Source organism: Myxocyprinus asiaticus, chromosome 6, assembly GCF_019703515.2.
Source record: "Myxocyprinus asiaticus isolate MX2 ecotype Aquarium Trade chromosome 6, UBuf_Myxa_2, whole genome shotgun sequence".
Taxonomy (NCBI): domain Eukaryota; kingdom Metazoa; phylum Chordata; class Actinopteri; order Cypriniformes; family Catostomidae; genus Myxocyprinus; species Myxocyprinus asiaticus.
Window position 1 is genome coordinate 8,775,941 of NC_059349.1, and position 12,876 is coordinate 8,788,816.

At 35.0% G+C, this 12,876-nt stretch overlaps 1 protein-coding gene across 4 annotated transcripts in view; it reads right to left on the reverse strand.

Annotated features, from left to right (window-relative positions):
• Positions 1 to 4,904: 4,904 nt before the first annotated feature.
• Positions 4,905 to 12,876, reverse strand: part of LOC127442508 (adhesion G protein-coupled receptor L2-like) — a 161,341-nt gene continuing 153,369 nt past the window's right edge. For 2 of the 4 annotated variants that reach the window (XM_051700597.1, XM_051700596.1), the window contains 2 exons: positions 9,156 to 9,191; positions 5,893 to 6,041 (listed from right to left, as the gene is read on the reverse strand). In XM_051700597.1, the coding sequence (XP_051556557.1) occupies positions 9,171 to 9,191 (21 nt within the window). In that variant the 3' untranslated portion in view covers positions 5,893 to 6,041; positions 9,156 to 9,170. Of the gene's footprint in view, positions 6,042 to 9,155; positions 9,192 to 12,876 lie in introns of all 4 variants that reach the window. The other 2 variants (XM_051700595.1, XM_051700598.1) reach the window with 1 other exon arrangement.

Here is a 12,876-nt window from a genome sequence, read left to right on the forward strand (position 1 = left end):
TCTCTCCCAATGTGTTTGCGCTGATTTGTGGCCCATAAAAACAAACGATACTAATGAACTCTCTTTATGCAAACAACAAATTTCAAGATGCAGAGTGTTTATATCACGCAATAAAAAACAGCAAGCTCAGAGTTCCTCCAGAAATCATTCCCTACTTAACAGTCCCTGACAGCAGCCACCCACTGTCAAAATTGTTGTAATCAGGATGTGCATAAAAACACTAACACTGTCATCATGCAAAATGGATCCGACTACAACATTGTCAGCAGTTTGCAGCCAGCAGTTAATTTGCCCTCTGCTCCACCTGAAGGGTGATAATTACATAGAAATAGGACAGGACGGGCTTTTTTCTCAACAACAATGAGCCAATATAAATTCATAAAACCCCACCAAGCTTTTTGAAGGTGTTTAAGACTTTCATTAAGTTTGGTTTTGTCTTGTTTATAGGTCTTTTTTACATACCATGTCTAGTAAGTGTGTTTATGCGTGTGTGCGTGAAATAAAGTTTGCTAACGTCAAGGCCATTACTTCCGGAATCCCACAGTGGGGTGGGTTTTTGTTTTTCTGATAAAGTTTTGCGTTCCCTCGCAATAAATTTACCATGGTTTTACAACAGTAACCATATTTTAACCTTGCTATTAATAGTAAAACCATAGTAATAATACAAGAAAATTAGAACTATGGTAATAAAAAAATATAATTTTGTGGTTATTATGGTTTTACTACAAATATAATTTGCAGTAAAACCATAGTAACCACAAGAATTACTATGGTAAATCTACAGTAAAATCATGGTTAGCCTATAACAGTCATGGTTACTACAATATTACTATAGAAAAACTACAGTTAAACTCTGGTATTTGGACAAAATACTGGTATGGGAACGCAAACTATTGTGAGGGAACGGAAAACTTCTTGCAAGGGAAAGCAAACTATTGCGAGGGAACGCAAAACATATTGCGAGGGAATGCAAAACTTTTGCGAGGAAACAAACTATTGCGAGGGAACGCAAACTATTGAGAGGGAACGCAAAACTATTGTAAGGGAACAGAAAAACATTTATTGCGAAGGAACACTATTGTGAGGGAACGCAAAAGTTATTGCGAGGAAACAAACTATTGCGAGGGAACGCAAACTATTGAGAGGGAACGCAAACTATTGAGAGGGAACGCAAAACTATTGTAAGGGAACAGAAAAACATTTATTGCGAAGGAACACTATTGTGAGGGAACGCAAAAGTTATTGCGAGGGAATGCAAACTTTTGTGAGGGAACACAAACTATTGTGAGGGAATGCAAAACTTATTGCTAGGGAAAAAAAACTATTGTGAGGGAACGCAAAACATCTTGCGAGGGAATGCAAACTATTGCGAAGGAACGCAAAACTATTGCCAGGGAATGCAAACTATTGTGAGGGAATGCAAAACTATTGCGAGGGAATGCTAAACTTATTGCGAGGAATGCAAAACTTTTGCGAGGGAACGCAAACTATTGCAAGGGGAAAACAAAACATATTGCGATAGAATGCAAACTATTGTGATTGAACGCAAAACTTATTGCGAAAGAACACAAACAATTGCGAGGGAACGCGAAATTATTGTCACCAATCCTCCACCTGGTTGTCTAACAGTTAGACGGAGACCTGGAGAGGCCTTCAAGCCACAGCCTCGCACCCAGTGTGAAATTTGGTGGAGGATCGGTGATGATCTGGGGGTGCTTCAGCAAGGTTGGATTTGGGCAGATTCATCTTTGTGAACGACGCATGAAGCCACGTACAAGGTTATCCTGGAAGAAAACTTGCTTCCTTCTGCTCTGACAATGTTCCCCAACTCTGAGGATTGGTTTTTCCAGCAGGACAATGCTCCATGCCACACAGCCAGGTCAATCAAGGTGTGGATGGAGGACCACCGGATCAAGACCCTGTCATGGCCAGCCCAATCTCCAGACCTGAACCCCATTGAAAACCTCTGGAATGTGATCAAGAGGAAGACGGATGTCCACAAGCCATCAAAGCCGAGCTGCTTGAATGTTTGCGCCAGGAGTGGCATAAAGTCACCCAGCAGCAATGTGAAAGACTGGTAGAGAGCATGACAAGACGCATGAAAGCTGTGAATGATAATCAGGGTTATTCCACCAAATATTGATGTCTGAACTCTTCCTAAGTTAAAACATCAGTATTGTGTTTAAAAATGAATATGAACTTGTTTTCTTTCATTATTCGAGGTCTGAAAACACTGCATCTTTTTGTTATTTTGACCAGTTGTCATTTTCTGCAAATAAATGCTCTAAATGACAGTATTTTTATTTGGAATTTGGGAGAAATGTTGTCAGTACTTTATAGTACTACTCAAACACATACCTATAAATAGTAAATCCAGAGAAACAGAGTTTTTTTTTCCTAAGCAGCATATGTTTAGAAGTGATATAAGTGTGATTATATCAGTATTTAAGTCTTTTTTTAACTCTAAATCTACACTTTCACATTCTTTCACATTCTAAAAGTGAAAGTGGAGATTTATAGTACAAAAAAAGGATTGAAATATTGACGTGTTTCTCACCCAAAGTGATTGCATCGCTTCAGAAGACATATATTAAACCACTGGAGTTGTATGGAATACTTTTATGCTGCCGTTATGTGATTGTTGGAGCTTCCAAATTTTGGTCACAGTTCAATTGCATTTTATGGACCTACAGAGCTGAGATATTTTCCTAATAATTTTCATTTGTGTTCAGCAGAAGAAAGAAAGTCACACACATCCGGGATGGCATGAGTGTGAGTAAATGATGAGAGAATTTTCATTTTTTGGGTGAACTATCTTTTTAAGGTAATGATGCACTTTAGGTTGTAGCTTATAATAAATAACTATTGGTACGCTGCAAAGCTCTAACCACATATTTGGGATTAGGGCTAGTATTGAAAAACCCATATTTGCTGCCAACTAATTCCATTATGATTCCACTATGATGGTCTCCTGATGTCTATGGTGGTTATGACTCTATATCATGTAAGGCCTGATTTGTCAGTTGTAAACAGTGGCCCTCAATGTGAAGAATTCAAAAATACTGTCAAAAACAAAACAGAAAAACTATTAACAAACATTTCTGTTGTGGGTGAGCGTGCATACAAGATCATATATCTCTTCAGCAATAGAGTGCATACCAATTTTCCCAATGCTTATTCAGTTTAGACCTCTAATGGTAGAAATTCACATTCTTGGAAAAGCAAGTGTTTTTAATTACATTGTTTCTCCTTTACAAACAGACTCCTAATAACCACTGGCTATAATCATTTACTTAATATTATTCATACTTTCTGGAGAGACTAAACAAAAACAGTTGTAGTATTGCCCCAGTCTTCTTCCGAATCAATCTCTAAACCTTTGTTTAGTTAATGAGTTCATAACATGAAGTACACAACTTTCTTTGCGCAATAGAAAATGTTAAGCTTTTCTGCTATAATGGTGGCTTGAACTGTAGCAGATATGTGTGGTAGATAATTTTGGAACAGTCAATATCTTTTATATGGCAAACACTCTGACACACACCTACAGACACCATCTGTTCTTTCTATTTAAGAGCAGGATGTGGGTTTCTTTAAAAGACACTCGTTAAGACACTAACTGAATGGAAATGGCATAGATTACCTTGTTTAATTCAGTGTACAATTCAAGGTGAGTTATTTCAAGTAAACATGAAATAATAATAATAATAATAACAATATATATATATATATATATATATATATATATATATATATATATATATATATATATATATATTTTTTTTTTTTTATGTATACACTCTTTATACGTTCCTTGTCTAACTGTAGTATTTGATTGTAAAGATGCATTTTTCCATCTTTGAACATCATGTTTCATTCAGTAATATGTTGAAATACTGTAGTAAAATGGGTTGTGAATGCAGTTCCATGTTGGCTTCAAAATGTTCCCGATACATTAATTAACAAGAAATACACTTAATTGGCAGCTGTTAATTTTTAATTGTACTTCCATACAAACTACTTTTCTAGTTTGACGCAGCACTGATTGAGAGTGATATATTTGTAAACAAGAAAAAATTCATCACATTTATTTGATATCAAACAAGAGTTGAATTTACATCAGCATATGACAATGGGCTCTTAGAAAAGATTGAAATGAATATCAACAGTGTTACATCACTCACGTCCATTCCAACCCTTTTATTCCATATTTTATACTTCAGCTAATAAATTATTTAGTGTCAAATACTGAGATATGTTGACACTTATGAATATTTTTGATCCCTGACAAATACTGTCAAGCATTTTTTTTAAAAAGTAAAATAAATTACATACGAGTCCAATTCACTCCAAATTTGTGCAAGATACAGCTTTTGTTCAGCTGAAAAAATAAGGAAGCTTCTTTTTGTACATATACATTGGCAAACACAATTTTAATGGAAAAACCCATAACTGAACGCACTGTTCACAAGTGGAGATATGATTATGGGTTGAACTATGTTTTTGTGAAATATGAATTGTATGAACAATCTCACGCATTTCAACAAAAAATGTGTAACATCTTTCCTTTAATTTGTCTGAAATGTTTCTAATATGGTCATAATTTCTTTTGCTTGACATTTTTTTCTGCTTTACACTCATGGTACTGCAAAATATATTTTCTTCAGCTGTCATTCGTACAACAGTTATACTGTATGTGCAATAGAGTAAATATAAGGCCTGAGTCTGGAATAGTGGTTCTTTCTTTTCGATTTTCTCTTTTTTTCCCACTTGTCTTTCTCATATGTTTTAGATCAACCCTTCGTTCCGTATTAGAGAACCCCTGTGTTTCCAAGACTGGAAGATTCACCTGTGAACTGGTCTGGAGAGTTTTCAAAGTTCTACAAAAATCAGACATTGGCATGTTTAGTTTTTTTTTTTTTTTTTTTTTTTTTACAGTATATTGTACAAAGCTTTTGGCAGATGTGGATGACGCCAGTCTTAAAACAGACACTTCTATCAGCACTCGCACAACAAAATAGTTTCAACAGACTGTCAATCATGTCCTAAAAATAGTCATTGTGCCGTTGACGAGTTCCTCTCATCCCCTAGTTTGTGGCTGAATGAAGAGAGGGGAGAAGCAACCGAAGAAAATGGGTGAAAGGGAACATTCGTGGCTCAAAGGCTGGTGATTAGCTGCATCTCGCCTTCGGGTGGGAGGCAGCCGTCAGGGAGCCCGGGGCCAATACAGCCCTCACTGGTGCCCCGTCGGCTAATCTGATAGTAGGAAAGCTGTTGGGTCCCATCGCCCAGGTCGGGCAAGCTCTTGTGACAGAGTTCCTCGGGCTCGCTGTGGCTGGATGGGCAAGGGGACCCATCGTCTTCGCCGCTGGTAGGGTCAGGCAATTCTGAGGGCAAAGGGGAAGAGTCTCTGAGATTGGGCATGCTCGTGTACAACGAGTCCCTGTTATTTGGTGAGGGGGTGTTTTCTTCCTCTCCTGCCCTTTCTTCATCTTCTTCCACCTCTCCGCTGTCATCCTGCGGCCTAGCTGTCCGCCGAGAAGCCCTTTCAGCACAATAAAGGAGGGAATGAGTCCGTTGGGGCAAAAGCGGGGCCTCAAGGGCCTCCCGGTGGTTCGGGTTAAGCAGAAGAAGTTCCAGCGTTGTGTGGCTAGAGGACGGTGGTAAGGCGGAGGTGTCGGCATCAGCAACTATGGCATCGTCTTCACTCACGCTGCTGTTCCCAACACCCCCGCTGATACTAACACGGATCTGCTGTGGTGCTGGGTCTCTTTCCAGGTTGCGATTGGAGCCCTGCTCGCATTTTTCGCTGCTTTGGTTCCGTGGTGGCCCGCGAGGCCTCAGGTTGTTGTGGACCAGCTCAGAGATGATCATCTTTTCAAAAGCAGCATCGTCCAGGCCTATGGTGCACTCAGCCGGGCAATGCAATGCAGGGTCTTCGTAATCGTCCTCACGCAGTGAGTAACTGTTGTTGAAGTTGCCATTGAGAGGGAGTGTGTCCATGGTGCTGACATCACGGCTGTTAGTCAGCGAGTGCTGGCCTGAAACGACAAATGAAACGTACAGTATACCACAAAACTGATGAAAATAAACAAAGAAGAGCCCAAATAATATGACGGACAATAAATATTGGGTATTTGTTACTATTAAGGACAAAATTTCTTGTTAAGCTAATTACATGCTAATTGCTAACAAAAAATAGTGATTTTTCGAAAATATTTATCATTGGCAATTTTACATTTACGCGATTTTTCATGTACATACCATTTTCCTAATTTTTTACAAAAAATGTAGCAAAAATATATTTGAAAACAAAAAATATGCACTACCCATTAACAGGTTTATAATTAGATTTGAGATCTGACACTACTGAGTGCGGTTATTGGTCAATGTAGATAATTTCAAAGTGGCCAAATATCATCTGATTAATTGGCCTGGTTGATATATCAGTATATCACTACTAAGAACTAATAAAATATTATATTGTATGCTGAAATTTAAGAGTCATGATACTTGTCATCACTAAAAAGAAATTGTTCAAATAAAAAAAATGATTCCATCATTTTGTCAAAATGGCCAAATATAAGCTGATTAACTGGCCTGGCCGATATATCGGTCTATCATTACAAAGAATTAATAAAAAAAAAATATTGTATACTGAAATATAAGAGTCAGGATGTTTTTGGCACTAAAAAGAATTTGTTCAAATAAAACAAAATATTCTGTCATTTTGGCAAAATGGCCAAATATCACTGGATTAATCGGCCTGGCTGATATATCGGTCCATCATTACTAAGAATTAATAAAAAATATATATTGTATACTGAAATATAAAAGTCAGGATGCTTTTTTCACTAAAATTAAATAGTTAAAATAAAGAAATATATATTTTCTGTCATTTTGCCAAAATGGCCAAATATAAGCTGATTAACTGGCCTGGCCGATATATCAGTCTATCATTACAAAGAATGAATAATAAAAAAAAATATTGTATACTGAAATATAAGAGTCAGGATGTTTTTGGCACTAAAAAGAATTTGTTCAAATAAAAAAATTATTCTGTCATTTTGCCAAAATGGCCAAATATCACTGGATTAATCGGCCTGGCCGATATATCGGTCCATCATTACTAAGAATTAATAAAAAATATATATTGTATACTGAAATATAAAAGTCAGGATGCTTTTTTCACTAAAATTAAATAGTTAAAATAAAGAAATATATATATTCTGTCATTTTGCCAAAATGGCCAAATATAAGTTGATTAACTGACCTGGCCAATATATCGGTACGATATGCTTTTGTCACTAAAAAGAAATTGTTCAAATAAAAATAACTGCATCATTTTGCCAAAATGGCCAAATATTATTTGATTAATTGGCCTGGGCTGTGTTTCCCAATAACGATTGATCTTAGCGGTTAAGAGCGTTTTCTACGAGCCATTTGATAAACATTCTTTATTTTTTACGTGCGTTTCCCAAAACTGCACTTAACATATGAGGATGTGCAAGGATACGCTTTAAGTGCTACTTAAGAGAGACACTATCTATAAACGTGAAGTGCTGAAATGTGCTCGTCATTGCAGCTTCATTATATTTGATTATATTAAATTGTATTATAACTTTAAAAACTTTTGTAATTTAGCTCGCTGGAAATATTGAAAAATATTTTCTTAAATGTACAACTTAATTTACCACATAACTGCATTTTGTTTTGCAATCGTTTTATGCAGAACAATATATTTCTTATTCATCAGATGTGCATTTTAATATTTCATTTTCAAAATTTTCTCTGTGGGTCTAGATTAAAACTTCCAGGATCAGTGAAGACAGCAGAGACCCTGAGTATGGTCCTGCTAATGACAACAAGCATTAATTGAATATAACACAGTTCACCGTGTTATTGTGGAGAGCAAAATAAGGAGACGCTTGGAAGCTGTGCTTTAGGGACATTCACCAATCAAAGGAAGATCTGCTCTTTACTCCCAAAAGTGATAGCGGTAACAGCAATGCTACACAATATGTGCGCTACTTCACAATGCGTGGTGCGGGCGAGAGCGCCCTTAAGTGTCAGAGAGTAAGATGAGACGAGGATGAGGAGCCAATATATAGTACGGATGATTATTGTCTTTTTTCCTTCTCTCTCTGATTGTAATTTTTACAGTTTTCTGCAACAATCATGCCACAACTTGTTACCAACTAGCCCACAAATAACTTTATTTGTTTACTTAATCATTTATCTGTTCATACAATACTGACTAACCATTTTCTACATTTATTATTGTTATTATTATTAGCCTGGTCAGTTAAAAATAATAATAAAATAAAACGTATGTATACTAATATTAAATGAGCATAAAGTGTAGCTAAAGGTATTTAAATTGTATTAGGAGTAATTTTGCAATTGTCCTGCAGGTGTCTGCATAAGTCTGTGTCCTTGTGATTTTTTTTTTAAGTTCTGTACGATTACTCCAGAGCACTCGTTAATCTACGAGCATTTTCAAGTACTACTTAAGTTACGATGCTTTTGGGAAACGGGCCGCAAAACTAAGATGGATTCTATGATCTACTTAGGCTTACGATGCTTTTGGGAAACGAGGCCCTGGCTGATATATCAGCCTTTCACTACTATGAACTAATAATATATTTTATAGTATAACAAAATATTAGAGTCAGAATGCTTTTGTCACTAAAAAGAAACTGTTCAAATAAAAAAATAATTGTGTCATTTTGCCAAAATGGACAAATATAATTTGATTACTCGTCCTATGCCGATATAATTGTCTATCAAACTAGACAGAATACTTTGGTCACTGAAAACAAATTGTTCAAATAATAATAATATTTTTTTTCCTTCTGAAATTTATGTCCTTAACAGTATACCAATGAGAACATAAAATGTTAAAAGGCAGCCAAAGAGCTTCTTGCAATAACACACACAGATTGCCATTCGTAATGAGGTAAACACAAGCTATTATTGTAAATTAATGGCAAACGCAAAAGCAAAAAAGCAAAAACGCAATAAACGTTTTGACGACAACATAAAATGTGCTGCAAACATTTGCACAGAACACAACAGAAATAAAGCATGTGTATGGAGCACACAGATGGCCAGGCACACAGAGCACAGACAGCAGGGAGGGTGCAAACACTCACATCATGTGTGTCTGCTCAGACTAGCTGACCTGAGAACTGCCCATGTGTGAAAAGAAAAAAAGTGAAACAACGCCTTTTAAAATCGCAGCAATGACAGAAAAGTGAGAAATCACCAAAAAGAAAGCTTACAAATTATAGGGGCCTGAATTCAGTCCGTTCATCAAGATCCACTACATGTAATTCACTCACAATTTAAACAAACAAAAAAGTATAAAAATCAATAAAAAAAATATGCAATAATTTTGCAAACAAAGCCAGGCTGAAAAGGGGTTTTATGCCCTTAAATGATAGATGATTAAATATTTCCACTTTTCTGCTGGCTCAAAAATTATTGATGTTGTCAGTTGTCCAAAGTAAGAGTCAATGATGTAAATGGCACTTTCCACAAATAGAATACAGTTTGATGTTCCATTAGTTTTTTAAGCATTAGAGGCACAAATCCCATGCTTTTTGTTGTGAGAACTATTAGATTTGTTAGAAAAACTAATATCTAACATAAAATAAAATAAACATAGCATGTTAAAATCACACCTTAATTTTGACCTGGTCTTAACTTTCTTGACTGTATCCAACAATTAAAATCATAAAATGTCATAAATTTGACATATCTTAAAATTATATTTATTTTATTAAAACTGACCCACATTCTTGCAACTTGCACACAACACTGTTACCTGCCGAATTGACTGCTTTGGTAAAGTTCAAACCTGATACCAAATTTAACGTGAAAAAAAAATAATAATAATAATTTCTCTTTAATATCAGAAATATAAGTTTCTCAAACTTAGCTATAAACCCAAATTAGCCAGCCCCTGCTGAGTGAAAGCTTAAATTTGGCAAAATTTGCAACCTTTTTATCCAGCCACTCTTTTTTTTTCTTTGTAAATTGTTTAATTTCGGTGGTTAGTCAATATTTATTGCTAAAACATAACAAAATCACACAAATCAGGGTTTTAAATTGTATTAAGACATGCCCAAAATTTTGATAACAAGGCTGCAAAAAATAGAAAATAAAGCAATGCATGTAATATTTATTTTGACCTCCTGAAGTTGACAATCAACATTTTCTGAAGGTTAAGCACCTTTATTTTGACTATGTACTGAAAAAGAAAAATAAATTTGACCTCATTTATAAAAGTTCCAGATCCTATTTTGTACCCTATTGGTAGAAAGTGCTAAAGGCGTAAAGCAAAGGAGATTCAAGGAACAGCGTTTCTTAATCAATGTCACTAGCACTTGCTTTCTAACTGATGTGTGAGTTCACTTCATTAATGAGCGAATCCATCAGAAGACTGAATTCAGGATGTGGCAGGTGTAACGGGCTCAGCACCCAAGCAATCTTCAACAACTCATTTCTGTTTACGCTCATATGAACCGTTAAACATCTCAAGTTGTAATTAAAAAGCAGTACTAATCAGAACAATATCAACAGTCACTTTTATTAGCCCTTGAATGATCGAGATGACAGAAAATGGAAAAACAAATAAAAACGGAGGTGGTGAAAAAAGTCAAAAGGGGGGAATCATAAATGTTATGGACTGTCGCCCAGTTTCATGCATAGCATAGGATGAATTTCAAGTTCGGTATTTTGGAATGAATGTAAGATTGCACGGGGCGAGAATGGAAAAGCATATCTGTGTTCTGCAGTGAGATAAGGGGAGTCTTTTTTGTAGAGCGCAAAGAGAAAGCAAAAACAGACATCAAAGACTTAAACCAAAGCAGAAAGGGACCAAGAGGCAAGCAACCATTAAGCATAATCTCGGCCAAGATTATTTGCATTTATTTATGCATGGGTAGTGCGTTTAATCCAGGCAGGTATTGTCTGGAGAGCCGCAAAAACAGATGCTGGCGGATACTATTGGACATGCTGGAAAGGAGAAATTCTGGGAGAAAGGCCAGAGCAGATTTTTGATTCTTCAGTCTCACGGTCAAATTCACAACTGTGCAATATCTCATGCACTCAAAGCGCAGGCATGTTTACACTGAGCATAGCTGTTGTTTGTTCTAATGCTGGTATTTGTCTAAATGGAACGTAAAGAGCAGAAGGTCTCTGTGAAATTGTTTCTTTGCTTGTCGGAGCAAGCTGTTCAGATGCAATTAGAGCCTAATGTAAGGCAGGGTGGTATGATGGTACAGTATATAAAACACATTCTATATTAATATTCCAAGTTGCTACATCGTTTTGTGACTTTAAACACTATTACAAACTAATTAAACTAATTGTTTAATCTAATAAATATGATCAAATGTGGCTTATCTAATCAGAATTTTTAGTTTTCCAGCAAAAATATATTGCAATGCATATCATAATCATGATGCAATGATGCATACTAAAGCATTTATTTTGTTCGCGCCAGTTTATAAGCGCCATGCACCGCGTTCACGCTGCAGTCGACAGTTGAGATGAGACATTGCTTACTCTGTCACAAACTGAATAAACCCTCTCGTATTTGATGTGATAACTCTATCTGCATGGCTGTTCTAATGGAATGGCATATACTGTAAACATCACTGAAATATTTTTTTTTGCATTTTCAAGGATCTACGTCATTTGAATGCAGTGATGACCCTGAAAATTAAATTCATTTTAGTGTATGGTGTAAATGTGCATGCTCTACTACAAAACTATTAAAGTATGCCTTTAGAAATAAATTTTAAAAGAAGGATTTATGTGAATAATGTATTTTTCACTCCGAGTGCCTCAATGTCGACTGAATGTGCAAATGCGGACAAAAATATTTGATGTACATGATGAATAATTTGATGAACAACAGGTTATTTTAGAATAGAGAGTGTGTTCATGGTTAAAAACAAAAGATGATTTACATTAGTAGGTCAGAGACCAGAAACATAAAAAGCTAGTTTTGATTTAATGGTCAAAAGTTATTTAAATATAGGGTACATAACCAATTAAAAGTTTGGACACGTTTTAAGATCCTTTTTTCGTGATCTTAAAAACATTTCAAAATAAAGGATTATGCTTATACACTTTTATTATAAACATAAATTGTGCCTATGTGTGAATTTATTAACAAAATATTACTTTAATTCAAAAAAAAAAAAAAAATGTTTCTATAAAGCTGCTTTAGAAAGATATTTATTGGGAAAAGCATTAACAGAAGTTTTAATAAAAAATAAATAAAATGCTTCTTATATATTATAATATTGGGCAAAAAAAAAAAAGAAGAAAAAAAAAAAAAGAAACTCTATGTACTTAACACAAAGTACTGTAAATATTTGCCAGATAAGAAAGTTATTGGTGTTGGCTCTAGTAAGTAATTACATTTTGGACACAAAATGGACCAGTATAAATGGTTCTGTATAAATAAATAAATAGCTCCTTTTTTTTTTTTTTTTTCTTTTTTTTTTTTTTTTTAAGTATGGGGATCATCATACTTGCACAAAAAAAAAAAAAAAAAAAAAAAAAAAAGGATTTTTGCTGCTTGTTCAATTTAACTAAAACAACACCATTTTAGACCATTTTGTTACAACTTGATTTTTTATTGCATTCTATCCATTTAAATTGTAAAATGGAAGTTTAGTTAATCCATTTGAGTTGGGACTACATGAATTCTATTTGTGGTGTTAATGTAGCATTGATAAACAAGTGTTGAAATAAAGTGTTCTTTTATGAATTTTTGAGCAAGATGAAAATAGGAGATTTGTTCATGTTTATTGTTCTGTTATATAGGTTTTTTTTTTATTTTTTTAAAGAATGCCC